Source organism: Blastomyces dermatitidis (genome assembly GCF_000003525.1).
Source record: "Blastomyces dermatitidis ER-3 genomic scaffold supercont1.2, whole genome shotgun sequence".
Classification (NCBI taxonomy): Eukaryota; Fungi; Ascomycota; class Eurotiomycetes; order Onygenales; family Ajellomycetaceae; genus Blastomyces; species Blastomyces dermatitidis.
The window spans coordinates 7,067,511-7,090,343 of record NW_025544775.1 but is presented as its reverse complement, the minus strand read 5'-3'; the positions used below and the strand labels follow the sequence as shown (position 1 = coordinate 7,090,343).

The window sequence follows — 22,833 nt, the reverse complement described above, 5'->3', positions numbered from 1 at the left end:
TGGTATTCTCAAATCAGTTACATGGCATTCTCCAGAGTACACAACCTAGTTTTCCGATCAAGACGAGCAACGATGTCATGATATATATTCCAATGCAATGGCTATTGTAGTGGAAAGCACTACAGCCACACGAGGTATCACAAAAGTGGCTCTAGAGTCAAGAGTTAAGTAGGCCCATCTGTTAACTGTTCTTATTATTTAATCGTAAAAGGTATCCTATCAACCAAGCAGTAGGGGATTTGATGGGGAAAATAAAATCATGGTCATGATGAACTTCGCCGCTGGTTGGTAAGGATCCTTCCTATTTTCAGTAATTTTCCTTGGGGTGTTTGTTTATCGATCGACTTTCATAGCCATGGAAGAAGTATCCCTGAAATTGTTTGTATGAAAGATATATATGAAATTGCATTTAAGGATCTCAACATACTACAGCCTCGGTGGACCGATCCCCAGATGCCTGCCACCATCTACAGCAATATCGACACCGTTACTTTTAGAACGATTAGCGTCATTCAGAGAACCATTTGAGAATGGATAAAGAACAGCGAAAGGAACTTACATATAGTTTGCAGCCGGCGAACAGAGGTAAATCATTACACCTGCAATATCTTCCGGCTCCCCTAATCTTCCACGAGGAACATCTGAGCTCAGCTTGTCTCTCCCTCCAAGATTTCCAATCAGCCCGTTCGCGAGTTTTGATGGGAAAAATCCCGGGGCGACAGTGTTTGTTGTGATGTTACGTGGTCCTAACTCAACTGCGAGATTTCTTGCAAGATGATTTGCTGCAGCCTTGGAGACTGAGTACATGATCGTACCGTTCTCGCCAACATGTGGTACATTAACGCCCGCAACAGAACTGACTATGACGACCCTTGAAGGATCCTGGCTGGTACCAGCCGCTTCAAGTAATGGGGTGAACCTATTCTCAAGTCAGCTTTTCAAGGGCACTCTAGATATCGGTTCAATTTTTTTTTCTCCTTACAGTCTAACCAAGTTAAAAACTCCTCGAACGTTAAGATCGAGGATCTTCTGTGAACTCCAGTCTGGAGTTGACTCAAATGGTCCTCCCCATGTTGCCCCGGCATTTGCAACTAAGATATCAAGCGTTCCATCGCTTTTTCTGACCTCGTCGACTAGTTTTGCGACCTCCTCTGTATTCGCTGCATTGGCCTGTATCCCAACTGCATGCCCAGCGACGCCAGGAATCTGGTTTAACTTTTTCACCGCCTGGTCAATGCCTTGCTCTCCAGCAGATTTCCTAGCGGTAATGATAACTTTTTTGGCGCCGGCTAGAAGAAAGGCAGTGGCTGTATGGAGGCCGATACCTCTGGACCCTGGTAGGAGAATTAGTAGCTAATAGGTGAATAACAAAAAGGGATCTCACCTCCTGTAACAAGAGCGATCTTGCCGTCAAGACGGAAAAACGAATCGTAACCACGAATCTCAGACATGGCAACGGCAGCAACCTATTTTACAGCTTACTGGATGCAAGGAAGATATCACAACAAACACGAATGTTCAAGAATGAACAAATCTTGAAATAATCTCCCAGGACCATCTAAGAAGCTCATTGCAAATAGCTCTAGCGACCCAGCAAAGGGGAAGCTGTACTTCGCTTCTTCATAGTGATTCCATGATCTCACAATTTCCCCCGCAAAATCGGGAATTGATCTCCTTTTTAAGGTTGTTGCCTCGGGACAACTCCTAACACCGATATCCGCAAGCCGAAAACCGATCATATCCCTGACACTAGCCGAATAGCGTGCGGAGGGAACTAAAATGGGAGTGTTGTCCAGAGACACGGAGTAACTATCTATTATTGTTGGTTTCCCCTACGCTCAATCAGATTGCTCCTATGGTCGTCGCACAGATACTTTGACGAATCGAGATGATTTCGGGAGAGCTATAGCAACTCCACATTTTTCCTTTCTTGGCAGTACGGCAGCGAGGACAGTGGCAAGGACGGACCGGAGGTTTAAATGTCAGTATCTCAGTATCTACGAATATTGTTGGATCCTAGGCCTGGAACACACATGCTCAATATATGTCATAATTTATATTGCTTTATGTCAAAACGATGGCAAAAGACTTGAATATGTGTTAGTGACCTGGCATAACCGATACTCTTGAAAATATATGGATCATACAACTGAGCACATGAATTAGGGATGGATATGACACGTGGGTAAGTACACATTGGTAAATATTAAACAATGGATATAGCTGTGTAATAATCATAAAATTAACATAAACAAGATTGCATGGAGGCTAATTCTGAGAATTATATAGGGAGAAACAAGCAGCAATAACATGTAAGGAAAGACAGATGACTTTCAAGGAGAACAAATGATAAAACAAGTGAGATGCCAGCAGTTACTACTGCTCAAAAAGAAATTAAGGGTAATGGCCTAGTAATAACAGCGGGCGAATTTAAGAAAGATAGATCTCACAGCTCATATCCTTGAATAACACACTCCTCTCGACGGCAACCGGGTGGGGGGGGGGGGGGGGGGGAAAAAGAAAAATGAAATAAAACAAAGTCTAGAAGGCAAACTTGTTTTATGCACTGAAATCTCAGAGAGGAACCTCATCCAGTTCACCTTCTCCCGCCGCCCCGTTCGTTGCTTTGTCACCCGAAGCCCCGATTGAGGTATCCGATTTTCGTTGCGATTGAGAGTTTGTTTTATCTGCTAATTCCTCATTTGAGGAACCTGCTGTATCACTTTCATAGTCGGCCTCCGTGTCGCCATGTGCAGGAGGTGGATATTTTCCGTCGACAGGCGATTCCACGTCCTCTTGGCTGGGTTGGGCATTCTCTTTTCCGTCTTTAGCCGGCGGCGGCGGTGAAGACTGGGTTCCGTAACCATTTTCATCCTCAGTCTCCGATTCTTGTCCCTGAGATGGTCCATTCGCTTCACTACTAGGGGGCGGCATGGGAGGGAGCTCCTTGTCGGCTGGCTGCTGTGGCGATCGGGAAGTTGAATTTGTGCGGCCTAATCGTCCGGATGAAACGGACCCGGAGGCGTTGTTTAACATAGCTTGCTGGCGATGCAGTTGCGCACCCACACCTGGAGCCATTTGCCTCAACTTTGGATCTGCGTTCAAGTAGTACCCGCGGACACTAACAATTGTACCCTCCCGTTCACATCCTTCTACCCACTCTGGTCGGACGACAGGAATATTCATCTCAACTGCTTTTTCCCAAGCAGCACCACTACCCTCCGTGCAGACAAAATGCGTAGTATCTATCCGCACAGTGTCAATGAGTTTGGCACCAATTCGATCCACAGCCTCTTCGAGCGACGTCCTTAAACTCTGGGGTAGAACGCCCGGTGTAATAGTTATTCCTGACAAGTCGGTCATCTTATGTGTACGGCAGACTAGTTTCTCTGAGCTAAAAGTGCCGGCGGAAGTACGGAGAACGAGATGGAAAGTATACTCTGTGTCAATTGCAAGGCCGCTGATTTTGGTGCTAAGCATCTCTTTTGGCCTTGGAATTGAACCAGCCTTGGAGTCATTGCGGTATAAGGATAGCGACTTGAGGGACGCGGTGGCTAAATTTATTGGATCCCATTCTAGGACAAGGGACGTTTGTGTCGCATTTCTGAGGCGGAGAACCGGTGGAGACGGCGTATGGATGCCATAGGTGTGTAGGATACGCTTTTGGAGGGATTGAAAGGCGGAAACACTTGCAGCTTCAGCGGCCTGGTTGCGCGATACTGTAATATCAACGATGCTGCCTGATGCTATATTTTTCGGTAGAAGGACAGAAGGAAACTCGATCTAGAGTCAACAATGATAAGCAAAGCGTTCATTGCGCAGTGGCAGGCAGAAATAAAGAGGCGCACACGACAGCAGCGCCTTGGAGTACTTGCAAAAAAAAGGGCTGGGTTAGAGCTTACGAGTCGGTTGTCTTGGGTCAGGAGGACAGCAACGCCAGCATCGACCTTCCCAACGGTCAGAGAAACCAGCATGACGAACGAGTGAAGATGACAGAAGAAGCGACAAGAGTGTTATATGGCGAACAGCATTCGAAAATCTGATTGTCGCAAGATATCACAAGCTGAGATTTCGAGGGCCGGTAAATTAGTGTTTCATGAAGCTGTCTAGATGAAGTCGATTACGTCAGAATTTAGTTACATCTTCCCGGAAAGGACGCGTCTGCCGCTGCTTTAACACCTGGACACATCATGCTTATGGAGGCAAGAATCGCGCCTCCTTTTGGCCTTTATCAATCCTCCAAAGGGCTTCATCATCTCCCTACCAGTCAACGAAACAATACAGAGGTTTGGCAGCCGCTTGGACGTAAGGAATATTAAGCTCAGCGGATGCCTCTCACACCCATACATTATAATGATCCAAAACTCTCGTCACGGTATTCTTAAATCACGTGGCCACATGTCTCCTTGATCTTTGTCGATTGGGGGTCGCAAGGTGCTTGCAGCAGGCAGAGCCTATCCTTATGTCGGGAGAACACGCGAATTCAGTAGTGAAACTATCACTACCACTGGTAAGCGCATCGCACGTCTGTGAGGCGTGAATCATTCAGATCTGACAAGCTTGTCTAGCAATATCAGCAAGACCTGTTCTCGGAACTCAGAGCTGAGGATGAACTCGTCATTCTTGCAAGGGGACTTGGCCTGCTGCGTATCGTGACGAATTTATTACATTCTTACGATGCAGCCGGCAATAATCTAATTATAGTGGTGGGCGCTGGTAGTCTAGAAAATGAATGGATTGGAGAAGGTGTGTAGCCTCGGGATATTTTGACAGAACCATTTTACTCATTCGCTATTGCAGCTCTCGCCGAACAATATGCAGTCAGCAGAACTCCCCTGGCTCGAGGGCTTAAAGTGATCAATACTGATCGAGCTACTGTTCCTTTGAGGTATGCTTTTCTCTGGCTTTAAGAGCTATTGTTTTCATTACCTGACATAGTATAAGGCAAAAAATGTACGCCCAAGGCGGTATCCTGAGTGTCACCTCTCGGATATTGGTTGTCGATTTATTGTCCAGTTGAGTGGCCCTCCGGCATATAATTGGAGGGTTTACTAATAGAAACAACAGAGATACTTGATCCCGAAACCATCACGGGCTTAATTGTTCTCCATGCTGAAAAGTAAGTCCTGGTCGCTACTAGTTTTAGCGTATCATATTAAGTCTGTTCCAGGATCACGGCCACCTCGTTGGAGGCATTTATTATCCGCATATATCGACAATTCAACAAAGTTGGTTGTTTAAAAGCTTTCTCTGATTCTCCCGAACCTTTCACAATTGGATTCAACCCCTTAGCAAACATGATGCGGAATCTATTTCTTAGGAAACCGTCTCTCTGGCCGAGATTCCAGGTTACCGTAGCTGAGTCCTTAGAAGGGCGGAAGAAAGCCGAAGTCATCGAGCTAGAAATACCGATGACAGACAAAATGAGAGATATACAAAACGCAGTCTTAGAATGTGTCGAAGCCAATATTCGGGAACTGAAAAAGTCAAATTCTGGCCTCGACATTGAAGACTGGACAGTGGACAGTGCGTTGCATCAAGACTTTGATGTGTCTATCCGGCGACAGCTGGAGCATATGTGGCATCGTGTAAGCTTTCGGACAAAGCAAATAGCCAACGATTTAACTGTCCTGAGGTCGATACTTCAGTAAGTCTCGGCGACCAACTTTTCATCTAGAGATATGGCAGGTGAGCTAATACACTCCACAGTTCGTTATTGACGTACGACTCCGTCTCCTTTATCAAATACCTTGACACGATTATAGCTGCGCACTCGCCACCTCCGGGATCAACAAGGCAGAATTACTCCCCTTGGCTATTTCTTGATGCAGCGCATGTCCTATTTCAAACCGCCAAGTCCAGGGTTTATCGCGGCAAATTGGACAATCGGCAATTTATACCTGACACTGCCTCCCTACCAACTGCCTTGGAACCAGTGCTCGAGGAACAGCCGAAATGGTCAGTCCTCGCGGATGTTCTAGATGAAATTGAGAGGAGTACATATCTCAATCCTGTTCTCCCGGGTGACTCGAATGGAACCATTCTAGTCATGTGTAGTGACAGGAAAACCTGCTGCCAAATCAGGGAATATTTAGAAACAATGCGCATCAAAATCGAACCCTCTAATGACGAGATGGAGAGTGAGAGTGAGGCAGATGACGACAAGCCGTCTGCAGAGTTTATGCTTCGGAGGAAACTCCGTCACTATTTAAACTGGAAACGCGCTTCGTCCAGGATTAACAGCAACCTTTATCATACTAAATCAAAACAGGAACCAGGAACAGCGCCAGGGTACAATTCCGTGGGTTCAACCACTCAGTATCAAGGACGAGCACCTCCGAATAAAAGACGACGAGTTCGTGGAGGCGGTGGCTCAGGTCTGGCACCAGCCAGAGGTGCAAGCAGTAGTGTCCAACTTGATACGGAAGTGCCAACGCAGGTATCAACCCTGCTGGAAGAAATTAAACTTGTTGAGCCGGAAGAAGAAACCATCCAGGTTGGCATCGTGGATGACGATCTTGAAGATATGGAAGACTACTACCAACTCTATGACATGAACGATCTCTTGATGGTATACCCTTACGACGGCGATATGGATGACCATGTTCTTGAAGAAGTCAAACCACGGTACATAATCATGTACGAACCGGACGCAGCCTTCATTCGCAGAGTAGAAGTCTATCGAAGCTCTCACACGAACCGGGAAGTCAGGGTTTACTTTCTATATTATGGAGGTTCGGTCGAGGAACAGCGATATCTAAGTGCTGTCCGAAAGGAAAAGGACGCGTTCACAAAACTGATCAAAGAAAAGGGGGTATGTATGCACCTTGCGCTCTACATGATAATATTTCTAAGTGAACTAAATGCAAAGTTCTTGCGCAGTCCATGTCCCTAACAATAAACCACGACAAAAGCGCCGAAGATCCCCAAGAGCAATTTCTTCGAACAGTCAATACCCGCATCGCTGGTGGAGGCCGACTGGCCGCAACAGCAGCCCCACCCACCGTCGTAGTGGATGTGCGTGAATTTCGCAGCGCGCTCCCATCCCTCCTCCACGGACGAAGCATGGTCGTAGTTCCCTGCCAACTAACAGTTGGCGACTACATCTTGACCCCGGAGATTTGTGTCGAGCGCAAATCGATCCGTGATTTGCTCAGCTCCCTGAAAAACGGCCGCCTGTACAATCAGGCCGAGACAATGCTCCAGCACTACAAAACCCCAGTACTGCTAATCGAATTTGACCAGAACAAATCATTCACTTTTGACGCATTCACCTCCGCCACAAGCACGCCAAGCTCAGAAAGCCTATCCAGCAACCTGATAAACCCCACAAATCCAAAGTCCATCCAGCACCTCCTCACACTACTCACGCTCGCCTTCCCACGGCTGAAAATCATCTGGTCCTCCGCCCCGTTTCAAACAGCAGAGATATTCGCCGAGCTGAAGAAGAACAATGCAGAACCAGACCCCATTCGCGCCGTGCAAATCGGGCTAGACTTTGATATCACGTCCTCTACAGCTGCCGCCGCGGCTGCCACCGCAGCAGGTACGGGTAACAGTATCATGTCAGCCGCGGGGATTGAGCATCGGGCCTTCAACCAGCTACCGCAGGATATGTTACAGGCTGTTCCCGGGGTGACGCCGAAGCTAGCGGAGCGGTTGATTTTGGAGACGGAGAATTTACAGCAAATTGCGAATATGGAGATGGAGGAGTTGGAGCCGCTGGTTGGGAAGGAGGTTGGGAGGCAGGTTTTGCGGTTCTTTCGGAGAAACGTTTTTGATGAGGAGAGTGCTGATTAGGTGCGTGGGCGATTTCTTGCTTTCCCACATACGACTAGCTATAATGCCGAGGTAGAAGTCACTTAGGTTTAGTTAAAGTGCACTACAGATCGTATCATGTCTTCGTTTGGAATTGTATAAGGTTGGCGATGGGCCGCTTCCAAATATAGCCCATATCAATACTATATCATGAACCTACGGATTAGGAAAAAAATTCATTTACGCCTTTCTAGCCGACCCTAAATTTTGTCTTTCATTACTTCATTTTTGCTTTCGGTTTATCTATGCTTTCAAACTGCCAAATTGGGAATGTCGCAAGAGCCACCACAACGGAAAAAAAGTAGGGCAAGAAGTGCAAAAAGCAGAAACGGAAAACAGAAGAAAAACAGAAGCAAAAACGCAATAACGGAGGCATGCCAGTAAGTAAAAGCAAAAGTCTTTCATAACCATGAGGGTGAAATTAATTTAAAATGAAGCCGGTCCAATCGTAAGCCGCGTTAAAGAGGAAGAGTAAGGCGGGAGAAGTTCGGAAAAAGAATAATCCGCGAATAAAACAATTGGACTGACTTGTGGTTGATAGTGCCCATACTCGCCCTGTCTGGTGTCCCGTCCGATGATCGGCTCGAACCTTGCTTTATAGGTATATGGATTCTTAAGATAGTCGATAGCAATATCTGACCGGAAATTCTTCAGCCGAAGATGCCCGATTTCTATCCCTGGAGATGAGGAGCGCTGGGGGGGCGCTGAATGTTTGCCTACAACGTAACAGTGGCTATAGTGCAGCGGGAGTGTTTCCAACAGGAGCTGTCTGCAACGTCAAAGGATAGAGAACCGTCCACCTTGGGACTGTTGAAGCCAGACACATGCATAGAGAGGGAACGCGGCCTCGTCGGATCAGGGTAGATTTTTTGGGAGAGATTAGATCTCATCAACATCGATGTCCTTGTCGTCTTCGCTGCCATCACGGTCTTCGTCGAACTCGACGTTGTCGTCAATATCCTCATGGCCATAGCTGTTGTTACGATATTAGCGACATATATATCAACATTAAAAACGGCTGAAAGTGGAGGCAAAACGTACGTATCAGTCTCGTTAATCTTCGCACTCTCAGGCAACTCGCCGTAGGCTTTTAGACTTCGAGCCTCATCGGCATTGTATTTGAGAATAACGTCACCCTTCTCGTCTTGGTAATCTCGTAGAGATAGCAGAATGATGTCTCCTTGGTTAATCCAGACCTTCTTGCGGAGTTTGCCACGGATATGAGCGAGTCGTTTTTCGCCATCGAAGCAGAGGGCTTCCAGTCGTCCGTTACCCAACATCTTGACGACCTGAGCATATTCTTGTCCTTCCTCTTTGAAGGTCAGTTCTCGCTTCTCGTTGTCATTCTCGTTCTTTCCACGGCGTCGGTTTTTACCACCCTGTATACAAAACGGGATGTTAGCGTCCTAGTTTCATAGAACCGAACCAGCAAGGACGCTTTTTCAAAAAAGAATACATTTCTTCAGAAGAAATTTCCCCACGTCCTCAAGTGAAGGCGCAGATGGTACTCAAGCGATATGTGTGGCAATGTGGGGGTTTGTAAAGAGGGGTAGAAATCGTACCTTTCCCTTATTCTTCGGCATATTGAACTGTTGTTAAACTGTTCCTGACTGAAAGTGTAACGATTTCCCGGATTTTATATGTAATGATATGTACTCGGATTGCTGGAGAGAAAACGTTGGGGGTTGTAGTGATGATGTTGTCAGATGGTGTTGTCAATTTCGGCTCTTATATAGTGGGGGATTTTTCTGTTTCTGCTGGCTGGATCGCCACTCCAAACCGTAACTATACCCGATTTGGCAGCCTCAACGCGCACCTTAAAAACTTTTCAGGAGTTACTTTCCGTGCCGGTGGATTTGTTAGAACACACATGTACCAAGGCAATCCCCATCTTCTCGCCCGTTCCAAGCTCTGCATTTTTAAAACAAACACATAATTGGAAATTTTACAGAATGGCTTCACGGGGCGCAAGCAATATATTTAACAAGAACCGAGGACTTGCCTCTTACTACGGTTTCAGACCCCCAAGATTCGTCGCCCCCAAACAGCCCTATTTCACAGTCCGTTACACGCCTCAAAACATACCTACGTCGCGCGCGAAGAAGTTTTCCTGTGATCTCTTCATCAATCTATATGCCCTCCGGCCCAAGATCGACTATATGTGGGCGACACGGGACAAGCGCCAGCTTTGGTGGTCCGCTTCGGCCCAATCTGATATCGCATCGGAGAAGAGCGTTATACGGTCGTGGTGCGCCAGACGGGTGCGGACTGCATTTAGAGACGCGTTGAGGGAGCGTGGATATGACAAGACAGGGCGAAGAATACCGGATATCGAGCAGCGGGAGCAGCAGAAACCGCAACCGAGGCAGCAAGCTGGGCAGCCGCCGTCTCGGCTAGAAGCCTTGGAAGGGACTTTGGAAATTCACTTCCGGCTTGCTGTCAAAGCTGCGAAATATACGGATATTGTGCGGGAGGCTGGGGTCGTCATTGAAAGGATTGAAACCTACCTCAAACGGGTAGGCGAGCGGGAGGAAAATGACGTGGAGAATTCTTCAGACGCTCTTTGGCCTAGTAACAATGGCGTGTCTACCTAAGTTCCTAGGGTAAAAGAGGGTGGACTCGGCACGTCGTTGTTGGTTCCAGCATCTTTTGCACAGCACAATAAGGCCATAGGAAAGCCCTCTGGATCTAATTTATTCGGGCACTTACTTTACCTAGACGGTAAACAATAGGTAACTAGCAACCCCATGGGAATTTTATTCGAGGCTACACTATATGCCTGATCCATTTTGCCCTGGATACTCGCAGTAGCTAGTACGACGGTCAGCTAGGCATGTAAGACTAGCATCTTCACCACATCTCCACATAAGATCCCTCCTGGAGCAGAGTTCCGCAGTAATCCACAATACAAAAGTGCCATCATCAAACTCCCCCTCAGTCCCATACCCCGCATCAGAGGAACCCAAAAGAAGCTTTCTCCTACACGGAAATCCAACCTCACTTATTGAGCTCCTTCATTCGAGCATCGATTTCTTCCCGTGGGGCTCTTGCCGGCATGTCTCCTACAAACGCCCTCAAAAAGTCAACATCAACTGCCAATTATGGACGAAATATCTTGGGTGAATTCTCTTTGATATTAGACCAACCTTCCGGAATCTGCGGGCCCTTAGTTATGAAGTCCCGGGCCTCAGGCCTCAACTGCTCACCACCCGCTGTAGAGTTGGCGTTCTTCTGTGTCTGGCTTCGTGTTTGGCGCGTGGTCGTGCCAGTTTTTCCGGCTTGGAAATCTTGACTAGATCGGCCAGCCATGTTTCCAGATCGATGGATTGGGATGGGTGTGACGGGTATAGGTCGAGGGGTGGCAGATATTGCTGGAGACGCAAAATTGTATTTTTAGGAAGATTGTGTTGGCTTTACTTAAGCCTATTGCTGGATAAATTACTAACTTGGATTTTGAGAAACGAAATAGGGTGGATGTGCTTAGAAGTCGGGCACGAGGTGCTACGCTACGGCAGGGGAAATGATTCTGATGACATCACCAAAACAGCCAAGGGTATAATCTCGAGCAAGAGCCAGGACAGAAACAATAGCAGTGGCAGGCAACCTATGAGAATTGACCTCATCCCATTCACCTATCTTGGTAGATATTAATCTGTTTATACTTATATTATATTTAGCAGGTAATAGCCATTTGTAACGTAACTAATCAGAAGTGTCAAGAAAATAGTACCATTTCTGGGCTTCTTTGTGTGTTGTTCAGTTGCCAAAAGCAGCATATACTTTAAGTAGTTAACTTTCTCATACAAAGGGATGCTAAATACACTCTATCGGCTTCAGTACGGAGTAGACATCTACACGTTCGACTCTTGTGCTGCGCAATAGTACAATATTAATATTACACTTCCATACGGACGGGCTTCCTAATCCAACAAAGGCTGTACAGGGCTTGGCGCGGCGTTCCCTGACTAAGCTTCGCAACCTCGCCTTTCTTCGTTCCCGGATCCGACCAACCCTGATCGAAACACACAACTCCATCCATCCATTCTTCCATTCTTCTACATATATATAACTCGAAAATACACCCTGTGTGTTACTTCTCCTAACCACCATATCCTAGACGGTATTCCGCGGAGAGATATTTTCGCCTACTGCCATTCGAACGCCAGTCAGTAGTACGTTGTGTTCGCGCTCAGCTGCCTGCTGAAGGGATTCAGATTAGCAATGAGCCACTTGGCTGTCAAATATAACTAATGAGACTAACGTCGTCTTCTCCCTGTCCGCAAATACCAGCCTTGGAGCTCCAACCATGCCATCCATTCTCACCGATGCGGATAAAGAGACGGTCAGGCGAACCGTTCCAAAACCCTCCAACAAGATACTGGCTGTGGCAGTTGCGCGGTTATACGTAGCACATCCAAACCCTCACAAATGGACATATACCGGGTTGCAAGGAGCTGCAGTTCTTGCCAACGACTTGGTTGGACATACGTTTTGGATTAAGTTGGTTGATGTTTCGGTATGCAATGCAATATTCTGCTTAGATATATCCTTACCTCCCCTCGCGTACAGCAAACCCAAACTAACATGGCATATCTCCGAAAAATAGCCCGCTGGTAGAGGAGTTGTATGGGACCAGGAAATCTACGATGGGTTCTCGTATAACCAAGACAGGACCTTTTTTCACACTTTCGAGCTAGAGGAATGTCTCGCAGGGTTATCGTTTGCGGATGAGAAGGAGGCAAAGACCTTCATGAAAAAGGTACTAGAACGAGAGAAGAGCGCGAGTAAAGAAACGAAAACTACACCATTTGCGTCACTCCGGGGCCAAGGACCCGCACCAGTAGCAAGCAACAAAGGCCATAGTCGGTTTGGGCTTGGTAGCCTCCTACATGTCCACCGACATTCCTCCGCCCATGCCCCACCTGCTCCTGCGGAATCTATTATCCCCCCAAGGCAGCCCGCTCCAGCTCCCGCTCTCTCCCCGGCAGCAACAGAACTCCCATCAGCCCCAGAACGGAAGCAGACGTCAGCCTTAGACACGGTAGATCCGTCATGGAGAGGCTTGCTCGACGAATTACTTGCCATGGGTATTACGGAGGATCAAATCGCGGAGAACTCGGATTTTATCAAACAATACATTGAGCAGAAGCAAGCCGATGAGCTTAATGGTGCATCTAAGGAAACTCCACCAGATTCCCAAAAGAGAGCAAAAGCCCCGCCACCTCCTCCGCCGCCAAATGCCCCACCCCCGCCAACAGCATCGATACCGCCCCTCAGCCCCCAGAATACGGGAAGGAGAAATGCTCCTCCACGTCCACCGCCGTCACGACGCGGCCGTCCTCCTTCACCACCACCTGCGCGTGGGCCCCCTCCACCATCTCCATCTCCGCCGCGGGAGCCATCACCAGTTCGGCCACGCTTCAAAGCGCCCCCTCCCATCGCGGATGCCGGCAAATTTGCCAATGCTCTCCCGGGCCGGAATAGAACTGCATCAGGTTCTAATCTAGCCAGACCGGGAGCTCAACCCCCACCACTGCCACCGAAAACTCCTATAGAGGGAGAGCGAAAGGTCTCAGCCCCCCAACTACCCAGTCGAACCCCAGGTCTCCCACCGCGGCGTGAAGTTAGTCCTGGATTAACACCCGCCTTACCACCCAAGATTCCTCATGTTACTCCTGCAGCCGGGCTTGCCCCTGGGCCTCCTCCTCCCCCCCCACCACGTGCTCAAGCTTCTCCAAGTTCAACTCCCCAGTCATCACAACCACCGCCACCACCAGCTCCAGTCTCTGTCCCAGGACGTCAACTACCACCACCCATCTCGGCTCCCGCACCACCGACTCCTCCGCCTCCGCCTCCGGCACCAGCACCATCATCGAGCCCCGCACCACCTCCACCCCCACCTCCAGTTAATACTGGCCCGCCCCCGCCTCCACCTTCAACCGGTGGTCTTCCTCGCCCTCCTCCCCGTCCCGCGCCTTCAACCGTTGCTCCGCCCCCACCACCGCCTCCGCCGGCTGGAGTTGCTCGCCCACCCCCTCCTCCATCTGTTGGTAGCCCTCCTCCTCCCCCACCACCACCGCCACCAGGCCCCGCAGCCAACGGCGCACCTCCTGCCCCTCCCCCTCCACCATCGTCATCAACCGCACCATCCCTTCCAAAACCAGCACCGGGGAAAGACGATCTTCTAGCCTCAATCCGTGCAGGAACAGGCCTTCGAAAGGTCAAAGACACCGAGAAGCGAGATCGAAGCGCAGCCGCCGTTCCCGGTGCAAGTAGCGAGACACCGTCGTCACCAGCATCAGGTGGAGCTGGGCCCGGAGAACCGAATTCAATGCTAGGGTCTTTACAGGCGGCGTTGAATAAGCGGAAGCAGAAAGTCAGCGGAAGTGGTATGTATCTACGTCTCTTTGCTTGTATTATTTTCTATTTGAATTCAATTCTACCTCCCCACGCCTGATGGACCTAGCAGGAAACTGACATTATGGCAGATGATGAAAAATCAGATGACGAGTGGTGAGGTTAGTTTTGGTATTGGTTTTGGTCTTGGTTTGAGCCATCATGGTTATATTCGTGGATCCATTTGCTGTCACTTTTCCCTTTTTTTTTTTTTTTTTTTTATATATTCAGCTGTTCGTAATGGCATACACTACTGTAAAAAGCGTCTGTCTGAGACGTTGATCGTTTGGTACCCTTTCGCATGCTACTCTTTGCTGTATCTTATGCGGTAATGTTCGTGTTTAATTGGGGGAAGGCCATTCCATATACAGGCGAATTGAATTTGGGTTTCAAAATCTTACTTAGCTCTTCCCATCGATTAAATTAACCTTAACCGCTCAAGAACCCTCTCCGCGAAGAACAACCTCGGCGGATAAATAGTTATTCCGCTAGGGGCCGGCAAAAAATTAACAAACCTACATCGACGTTGGGAGCAACTTGATCATTCCTCAACAAACAAAAACAAAGACAGAATAGAGCAAGTGTTCTATCTGTTATCACTTTGTTTTCAGAAAAGAAGCATCCCATATGAGGGTAAGAGATGGTGTCCCCATCTACCCTCAAGCCATCAGCTCCATCAGCAAATCTGCTCCGCTTCCTCCGCTCGCAGTCCGAGGTGTCCACCCACTATTACTTTTCCCCCAACACCACTCCGATTACACGCCCGCACTCACTTCCGCCAGCATGCCCATGGCGTCTCCGATCCCGACCCCAATCCCAAAGGGGATATGCACATGCTGCGTTTCCATCATGGTCATATGAAGAGCATGACATCCACCCAAATGCGCAACAACAGCATCCCAACCAACATCAGCGCCGCACCGCAACCCTCGAAGCATCTCTCTTCCCCTTCCTCAGCGCGCGGACGCGCAATTTAGAAGATGATCCGTCATACATATCGACATCACCGTCCACGATTCCCGCATTAGTAGCAACTCCGCGCACAGCGCTAAAGAGCCTGAACAGGCGTGGAGGATATGGCAATCTACAACTCTTCAGCGGTACAGCGGGGAGAAAAGGCCGGGGCCGGGGATTCATCCGGCGCCTGTTTGGACTACGAGTATCGGAGCGTGATGATCCCAACAAATTGCGTCCAAGCGATTTGCCCATTGGCCCTGTGATGGAGGATGGGCACGAGGGGAACATGTTTGCTACGGGGCGTTCATTAGCGATGAAAGCGACGAATGAGCCGCGGCTGAGATGTACGGAGCTGGATGAAAATGGGAACGTGACTCTTGTTAATGGGGAGTTTAAGAAAAGTGAGCTGATTGCGAAGGTATGGATTTTATTTTGTTTTATTTGTTTTATTACTTTTTGAGGTTGTAAGTGCATGATCTAACGTCGCTCGCTGTTAATGGATGCAGTATGGTCTTCTTCCCCGTGATCTTCGCAAGATCGACTCCTCAGTCCTTCCGCATATTCTCGTGCGCCACAGCGCTATTTTAATCAGCCTTCTGCATCTACGCGTCCTGATAAAAGCAGATCGAGTTTTGGTATTCGACGCCTACGGCTCGACGGATTCCTACACGCAGTCGGTATTTATGTATGATCTAGAAGGTAAACTACGTCAGAAAGAGGTGACAGGCCGCCAATCCTCACCGGGCGCTCTGCCCTATGAATTCCGTGCCCTTGAAGCCGTTCTGGTCAGCGTGACCAGTGGACTTGAAGCTGAGTTTGAAGGGGTAAGGGAACCTGTAGTGCGCGTTCTTCGGGCACTGGAAGAGGATATAGACAGAGACAAGTTGCGGCACCTCCTGATCTATTCCAAGAGATTGGGCACGTTCGAGCAGAAAGCTAGATTGGTGCGCGATGCGATTGAGGATCTGCTTGAAGCCGACGATGACTTAACCTCAATGTATCTGACGGAGAAAGCGAATGGCGTGCATAGGCAGGAGGTTGACCATCAGGAAATTGAGATGTTGCTCGAATCGTATCACAAAGTCTGCGATGAAATCGTACAAGCCAGTGGGAATCTGGTCACCAATATTCGAAACACGGAGGAAATGTATGACTTCAATCCCACCCACTTCCCTCAGTCCTCTATGACTCAAACTACGAACTCGTTCTTGTCTCTATCAGAAGGAAAAGAAACTAACATCAAGAAACTAACATCATTCATCTCCCTAGTGTAAAAGCAATCCTCGACGCCAACCGCAACTCCCTCATGCTCCTCGATCTCAAATTCAGCATCGGCACTCTTGGCCTCGCAGCTGGCACCCTTTGCTCTGCCCTCTACGGCATGAACCTGAAAAACTTCATAGAAGAATCAGACCTAGGCTTCGCCACCGTCTCCGGCGCCTGTTTCGTCTTTACCGCCTTCGTGTGCGCCTACGGGCTCATGAAACTACGGAAGGTACAACGTGTGCGGATGTGGGGAGAGGCAGGGCTGCATGACCGCAACATTGGCACGTTGGGACTTAGGAGTGGTGGGAGTGCGGCGCTGCCTAACCGGGCTAATTGGCGCGCTGACACTGTGGATCCCCTCTGGACCGGGTTGGCTGGAGAGACTCGTGGGGAGAGGTTGAAGAGGCTTCGACAGGGTGGTGCAGCTTCTGCTGCTTTGTCGGCGACGCCCCCAGTTGCGAAGAATATCCAGAGTGCGGAGAAAAGAAGTAAACAGCAGAGGCTACGGCAGCAACAACAGCAGCAACAGGAGCAGCAACGACAGCGACAGCAGCAGCTAGCAGATAACGCCGGAGTTGATACAAGCGGCGAAGAATCAGCGCTGGGAAGTGCAGCCATCAGCTCTGGCTCTCGATAATAACTTTATATTCTACATTCTACTTTATGATACCGCAACACCAACCCTAGGCGTGTGTTCTCTTATCCTGAGATAATTTCCTGATATCGTCGTCCCTTACATATGATGTGTAGGACCTGTGTTTATAATTCCCCCCTGTTCATATCATTTTTATTTATCGAGTCCTCCGATGCGATTCAAGTCAATGTCCGCGTGAACCAGGCTTAGACAACTATGCTTTCCTACGGTGTTCTACCGTGTCCAGGGCTGTTATGGGTTCCAAGAACTTCATGGGGCGAAAGCCTGATAGATTTCAGGTATAGACTGGTTTTTTTTTTTTTTTTTTTTTTTTTTTTTTTTTTTTTTTTTTTGAGGGGGGGGGCGGGTTGCCGGGTTTCTTTTCGGGTTTTCAATAGCGGCTGAGGAGTTGGGATGTATGTATGCATGTTATGTATCTTGCTCTTGCGCTGGTGCGATTCTTATGTTTTTCCTGTCGGGATTTACAATACCATCTCAACTAGTTAATGTACCATTTGTTACACATCACCTCATCTCTTTCTTAGCGTGGCGAGGGGTGTCTTTGTGTACGACGTGCATAACTGCTGCGGCTCACACCCCAGATTCTGCGCCGAGCCGCTAGTGCTTGTTAGCTGCAGCATCGCTGCACTGACCCCCTGGGCTGAACGATTCAGCCCAGTATCATCCCAGAGAGAGATCAACCACAATCGACAGGAATGGCTGGTAATTGGCCGATTTGCCAAAACATGGCTTGGTCCCATCAATACCACACGCCAAAAAAAATCTTAGAGCCCATTGATGAAGCTTGGTCACATATGATTAATGAGTTGGGGGAACTCCCTCCAGGTTTCAATCATGAATGCCATATTGGCTCGCTCCCACTTGCTTGGTTATGAGCTGTTGGGGATATCAGCTGCAGGATAGCAAGGTCTGGGTTGATTTAACCCGCCCCAGCACGGATGGGAGTGGCCTTTTTGGGGTAAACTCCAACCCCCAAAGAAAGACCCTGACGAGTAAAAATTTGACAAATACCGGTCTGTGGGAAAGGCCATTTGACTTTACGGGCTTGTCCATCGTCTTCCAGGGTGTTCGTGCAGCCTACTGTCATCGTGACTTGTTTTCGAGGCGGTATGGAAGCCTCTATATGCGCAGTTCAGGAGTGTTCCGATGCACAGCGCTCCAAAGCAGTTAGCAGTCATATCCGAGGGCTCTGGTCCATAGTTGATGCAGGTCGCCTCGGTTCTTCTGGAAAGGAGACGTATCAAAGTCTAGCGAACAATTTCGAAGTGGATACCTGTGTTGATAAAGATTCTTGTATTATTGCTCCAGCAAATTGTGGCGGGGAAGTAAGTATGGCGACAAAGAGACGGCTTCATACCAAAGCCGGTAGTCAGGGTTCCGCATATTCAACGATATCGGACAGCTGTGCGAAGTGTGGAATGAGCATAGCCAGCGAATGCATCTCAGCTTTTGGAAGTTTTTATCATCCTCAGTGTTTTAAATGCCATGTGAGTTTTCATTCTATCACAGCAATGAAACTAATACACCTTGTTTCATTCTTTTAACGCATGGATTTTTAGGACTGTCACAAACCCATCTACCGCGAATTCTTCCCTGCTCAAGAACGAAATGGCCCAATTCCTCTCTGCGAGACTGACCTTTTCCGTCGTTTAGATATGCTCTGCAGTCAATGCGGAGGTGCCTTGCGAGATTTATATATCAGTGCCCTTGGGCGAAAATACCACATGGACCATTTCACTTGTCATTCCTGTCAGCATGTCATTGGAGCGGGGGATAATTACTACATACATGGGGGCAAGGCATATTGCAAGAAAGACTATATGGCGAAGTATGCAGACTGCTGTTACGGGTGCGGAATGGCTATTATGGATCAATATATCAAGGTTTATATGCCAAAAAAACGAGTCTGGCATGAACGATGTTATAAGACACATAAACGTCACAATCCGGACTCGTCTCTGGGCGACGTACCCATCGCGGCCGAACAGGATGCTGAATCGACCCCTCTTAAGATGGAAAGAATCCTAGATAATTTTGAAGCGACGGTTACATCGTGTATAAGTGACAGCCTCGAGCACCTCGAATCTGGTTCTCGTGAGAAGATATCGGAAGGCATTCTAACTTTGATAACTGCGCTTGGCGTCCTTTTTTCCTCTATTGACGCTGTGGACGATGTCAGAAGAAAGGCTGGAAAAACTGGTGAGTGTATATACACCAATTGCAGCTACTACAAGATGATTAACCTTACTAGTGCTTTCCGACAGCTCCGAAATAGACCTACTGCGGGCGAAGCTGACAGACTTTATGACCGTGTCTCTGTCAAACAGCCAGCAGCCAAGGTCCACTTCAAGCCATCTGAAGGAAATATATGCTGCAAGCTCAGGCTTATCCTATTTTATGAAGAAAGTCATCAAAATTTTCGGGGAAAGGGTTGTTGATGTTGATTTATCTGCTTCTTCCGAATATCTCAATTCTCTCGACAAATTCCCAGATCACCCTCCACTGGCAACAATGAACTTCACGAAAATAGAGCTCAGCAGGAGTGATGCAGAGCTATGCCAGGTCTGCAACGGTCCAATCAGCACCGAATGCGTGAGCTGGGATGGATATCTACGGCGGCAACACTTAACCTGCAAAAGCTCATGCGTTCACTGTGACGCCTGTGAAACTCCACAAAATACGAATCTAGTATTAATCAACCCGCCCGGTGACAGCTATGCGCTGTGCTGTACCATCTGTCAGAAAAATGTGAACATATTGGGTGACCGTGCGGCCGATGAACCCTCAGTGAAGTCATGTAAATACGTCACCAAACTGCAGCAATATGTATTCCTCCTCAGAGCCCAATTTGAGCAAATGCAAAAACCGACAGATGTCCATTATGACCAGATGACGATGACGACGGCAACGACAGCAACGACCACGACGACAACAACGACAATGACGACCCTCTTCGAGAGATCACATAAACAGCTAGACAGGGGGATTTTTGGACGGCTCTCGGCCAACAGCCATCGTACCCCCACAGACCAGCCTGCTGCAAATAGTCTTATAGATCGGACAGCGTCGGACACTTTTGCGCTTGGCGCAATGATTGGGAGTTCCTACCAGGGTTTAAAGAAAGGGTTCTTTGGCAGGTCGAAGACCCGGTGTCGTTCCTAAAGGATACAACAAGGGGATTACCATACAAAGCATATCGAAGTGTCTTTCGTGGTTATACCTCCTGCAGTATTTTTTCTTTCTTTCATTCTCACTTCTTTTCTCTTTCTTCTTTCATACATTCCCCAACTTTCATTCTCTGAATCAAATACGCGAGAACACGACAAGGGTTTAGCGAACTCATTACGATATTATACTATGACTTCTATTTTCGACGTTTAAGGAGTTTTAGGATATATATAACCCAGGGGTCGGGTACACCGGAGGAGTTTCGCGAGATTTCAGGCTTTTCCTTATTTATTTAGCACCTTGTTTTCCTCTTGACGTTTTCGTTTGCGAAAGAAGAAATAATTTAAATTTTCTGGGATTCCTTTTCTCTCTTCAAGCCAGTTCCCCTAACCATAATTGCCCGTGCAAATTCGGGGTTTCATGCTAACCAAATTGGAAAAGACAAGCCGACCAAATTTAATGATCGGGAAAAAGTCGGAGCTCCTGTTCCGCCTGTCTGTCGCCTACTGCACTTGAAGTTGCCAAGATATCTCGCGCGCTGGCTAGAAACCCCTCAGATACGTGGACTGCCTTGTCGAACAGCCAACGACAGTTTTTCTCTACTAGCACCAAAATCTAGCAAAGAGAGAACAAGGGGGAATAAATGATAGCATGTCAACTTGTCACACAAAACCTGAAGCACCCAGCCAGTGGCAGGGATAACCCCACACTATCAAGTTACACAACCATTGGGCTTCCTATGGGCCCCAATCGAGGATGTCTATCGAGCAGTGAGGAGAAGCTCCAAATAGCAGAACTGAGAAGCTCCGTGGAGTTAACTATATTCGGCCTTGGGAGCACAAAGGTCGTCCTGGCGTCTATCTTCATTGTTCTCGTTTCATTGTGCATGTTTTGAAGTCTCAATGCAGAATGCGGAGACGAAGGAATGGCTCAACCTCATCGCGCAAGCCCTTGATATAAACTCCCCAGGAGCCTCGCCTCTTGCTGGTGAAGAATGGCAAGGGTCACTCGACAATCGCTCTGTCCGAAGCCGTTATATGCCCTGCGCCCTCAGTTCTGTTTCATGCTTCTACCTGCCCCTCTGGATCATCAAATGATTGACATATTGCGGGATGCTATCTGAACTTGCTCTAGCTTTTGCGCTGGGTGCGCAGACTGCTTTGGGTATTGGAAATTCTGCTTGGAAGCTGAAGGGAATGCAGTATTTAGTCACGTTTGGCAATAGTTATACTGATGAGTCGAGGCTCCTGTACTTTATTGAACATCAGGATGCTCCTCCTGTTGGGTGGAGAGCGCCAGAGGTAAATTATTTTTATATTTCCTTCTGTTCTGTTCTTTTCTTTTCTTTCTTTCTTTTTTTTTTTTTTTTTTTTTTTTTTTTTTTTTTTTTTTTTTTTTTTTTTTGTGAAACCTTGCCTAAGCCAAACCGGCGAAATGGCGGCTCTCTTTGATAAGCATCGTTTCCTTTTTTACCTACTTCATGTAACAACCAATGGCTTATCAGACACTGCTATTGTTACTATAGAATAACGTTACCTCGACTGGTGGCCGTATATGGGCCCGTTATGTGAGCGACTATACAGGTGCGGCGCTTTACAACTACGCCGTCAGCGGCGCAACTTGCTCCAACGACATCACGCCGCGATACTTTAGCCCCATCAACGACATATTCCCATCTGTTGACCAATACGAGATCCCTGCCTTCATTGAAGATGCGTACCATCAAGATCCAGAGACAGGGGAACCATTCCTATCTCTTCCTCGGAGGGAGACTGTCTACTCCATCTGGATTGGTACAAATGACCTAGGCAACGGGGCGTTCATAGACGATTCGCAGGTTGCTGGAAAAACACTTCTAGATTATGTCGAGTGCGTCCTCCGTGCAATTGAGGGTCTTTATGACCATGGTGCGCGGTATTTTGTGCTCATGAATGTGGCGCCATTGGACTTGTTGCCTCTATATGCGTTGCCTGAGATGGGTGGGGTGCAGGGAGGGCCGTTTTGGCCGGATAAGCCAGATAACATCACCCAGGTTTCGTGCCGGATGAGGGAAACTGTTGTGGCTGTGAATGAGATTATAGAGTTGAAGATAGAGGGTTCGATGCGCCATCGGTATAAGGGGGCAAGTATTGCTCTATTTGATACGTATTCTTTGGTACGCCGCCTTTGTTCTTCCCAGGCCAAAGACTCATTGTACACCTTTGCAAACCGCGCGTGACATATATAATAGCCCTATAACCATTAATTACTTCTCACTTGCAAAGCTAATTCTTCAACTACTAGCTTACGAGTATGTACTACCATCCAAGCCAATACTTCACTGGCACTGAACCGCCCAGCGTAGAGGGCTGGGTGAAGCATTGTGATGCCCAAGGACAGAACTGCGAGGAACAACCCAGTCCAGACTCTTTTATGTGGTATGACGAGCTACATCCATCAGAGCAAACGGGTAGGATCATCGCACAACACTTTGTTCAGGTTGTTGAAGGGGTGAGCGCGTATACGAAATATTTTGACTGAGACATGAGTGAGAGTAAAATGGCACCACCATATTTAGGAATTAATGACCCTCA

General features: G+C 48.0%; 10 protein-coding genes across 11 annotated transcripts; 6 read left to right on the top strand and 4 right to left on the bottom strand.

Moving 5' to 3' along the window:
* Window positions 1-130: 130 nt before the first annotated feature.
* BDCG_02320 (3-oxoacyl-acyl-carrier-protein reductase) lies at window positions 131-1,853 on the bottom strand. Its single transcript, XM_045417868.1, has 4 exons — window positions 1,385-1,853; window positions 983-1,334; window positions 560-919; window positions 131-490 (listed from the first exon to the last, which is right to left on the bottom strand). The coding sequence occupies exons 1-4, from the start codon at window positions 1,449-1,451 to the stop codon at window positions 427-429; spliced, it is 843 nt and encodes a 280-aa protein (XP_045274581.1). The 5' UTR covers window positions 1,452-1,853; the 3' UTR covers window positions 131-426.
* BDCG_02318 (DNA excision repair protein ERCC-4) lies at window positions 1,822-9,252 on the top strand. Its single transcript, XM_045417866.1, has 10 exons — window positions 1,822-2,185; window positions 2,290-4,510; window positions 4,569-4,746; window positions 4,801-4,888; window positions 4,945-5,015; window positions 5,068-5,119; window positions 5,171-5,647; window positions 5,710-6,814; window positions 6,883-8,198; window positions 8,360-9,252. The coding sequence occupies exons 2-9, from the start codon at window positions 4,463-4,465 to the stop codon at window positions 7,798-7,800; spliced, it is 2,937 nt and encodes a 978-aa protein (XP_045274579.1). The 5' UTR covers window positions 1,822-2,185; window positions 2,290-4,462; the 3' UTR covers window positions 7,801-8,198; window positions 8,360-9,252.
* BDCG_02319 (chitin biosynthesis protein) lies at window positions 1,969-4,603 on the bottom strand. The gene is made up of 2 exons (XM_045417867.1): window positions 3,903-4,603; window positions 1,969-3,783 (listed from the first exon to the last, which is right to left on the bottom strand). The coding sequence occupies exons 1-2, from the start codon at window positions 3,972-3,974 to the stop codon at window positions 2,575-2,577; spliced, it is 1,281 nt and encodes a 426-aa protein (XP_045274580.1). The 5' UTR covers window positions 3,975-4,603; the 3' UTR covers window positions 1,969-2,574.
* On the bottom strand, window positions 6,477-9,619 carry BDCG_02317 (translation initiation factor 1A). The gene is made up of 3 exons (XM_045417865.1): window positions 9,381-9,619; window positions 8,860-9,197; window positions 6,477-8,791 (listed from the first exon to the last, which is right to left on the bottom strand). The coding sequence occupies exons 1-3, from the start codon at window positions 9,399-9,401 to the stop codon at window positions 8,698-8,700; spliced, it is 453 nt and encodes a 150-aa protein (XP_045274578.1). The 5' UTR covers window positions 9,402-9,619; the 3' UTR covers window positions 6,477-8,697.
* A 49-nt stretch (window positions 9,620-9,668) lies between these two features.
* BDCG_02316 (uncharacterized protein) lies at window positions 9,669-11,738 on the top strand. The gene has a single exon (XM_045417864.1). The coding sequence runs from the start codon at window positions 9,771-9,773 to the stop codon at window positions 10,410-10,412; it is 642 nt and encodes a 213-aa protein (XP_045274577.1). The 5' UTR covers window positions 9,669-9,770; the 3' UTR covers window positions 10,413-11,738.
* BDCG_02315 (uncharacterized protein) lies at window positions 10,590-11,127 on the bottom strand (the record flags this gene model as incomplete). Its single annotated transcript, XM_045417863.1, has 3 exons — window positions 10,590-10,695; window positions 10,820-10,880; window positions 10,965-11,127. 3 exons carry the CDS (start codon window positions 11,125-11,127, stop codon window positions 10,590-10,592), a joined length of 330 nt encoding a protein of 109 aa, XP_045274576.1.
* A 40-nt stretch (window positions 11,739-11,778) lies between the features above and the next one.
* On the top strand, window positions 11,779-14,439 carry BDCG_02314. 2 transcript variants are annotated; one of them, XM_045417862.1, is made up of 4 exons: window positions 11,779-11,990; window positions 12,109-12,334; window positions 12,425-14,207; window positions 14,307-14,439. In XM_045417862.1, exons 2-4 carry the CDS (start codon window positions 12,125-12,127, stop codon window positions 14,333-14,335), a joined length of 2,022 nt encoding a protein of 673 aa, XP_045279991.1. In that variant the 5' UTR covers window positions 11,779-11,990; window positions 12,109-12,124; the 3' UTR covers window positions 14,336-14,439. The 2 variants fall into 2 exon arrangements, with proteins under 2 accessions (XP_045279991.1, XP_045274575.1); XM_045417861.1 differs by having other exon boundaries at window positions 11,779-12,334.
* A 386-nt stretch (window positions 14,440-14,825) lies between these two features.
* Window positions 14,826-17,074, top strand: BDCG_02313 (mitochondrial inner membrane magnesium transporter mrs2; the record flags this gene model as incomplete). The annotated part of the gene is made up of 3 exons (XM_045417860.1): window positions 14,826-15,589; window positions 15,678-16,318; window positions 16,441-17,074. Exons 1-3 carry the CDS (start codon window positions 14,855-14,857, stop codon window positions 17,072-17,074), a joined length of 2,010 nt encoding a protein of 669 aa, XP_045274574.1. The 5' UTR covers window positions 14,826-14,854.
* Window positions 17,075-18,201: 1,127 nt separating this feature from the next.
* On the top strand, window positions 18,202-20,254 carry BDCG_02312 (rho-GTPase-activating protein; the record flags this gene model as incomplete). Its single annotated transcript, XM_045417859.1, has 3 exons — window positions 18,202-18,579; window positions 18,652-19,291; window positions 19,344-20,254. The coding sequence occupies 3 exons, from the start codon at window positions 18,202-18,204 to the stop codon at window positions 20,252-20,254; spliced, it is 1,929 nt and encodes a 642-aa protein (XP_045274573.1).
* Window positions 20,255-21,372: 1,118 nt separating this feature from the next.
* On the top strand, window positions 21,373-22,780 carry BDCG_02311 (GDSL lipase/acylhydrolase; the record flags this gene model as incomplete). Its single annotated transcript, XM_045417858.1, has 3 exons — window positions 21,373-21,561; window positions 21,786-22,415; window positions 22,544-22,780. The coding sequence occupies 3 exons, from the start codon at window positions 21,373-21,375 to the stop codon at window positions 22,778-22,780; spliced, it is 1,056 nt and encodes a 351-aa protein (XP_045274572.1).
* Between the last annotated feature and the right edge of the window lie 53 nt (window positions 22,781-22,833).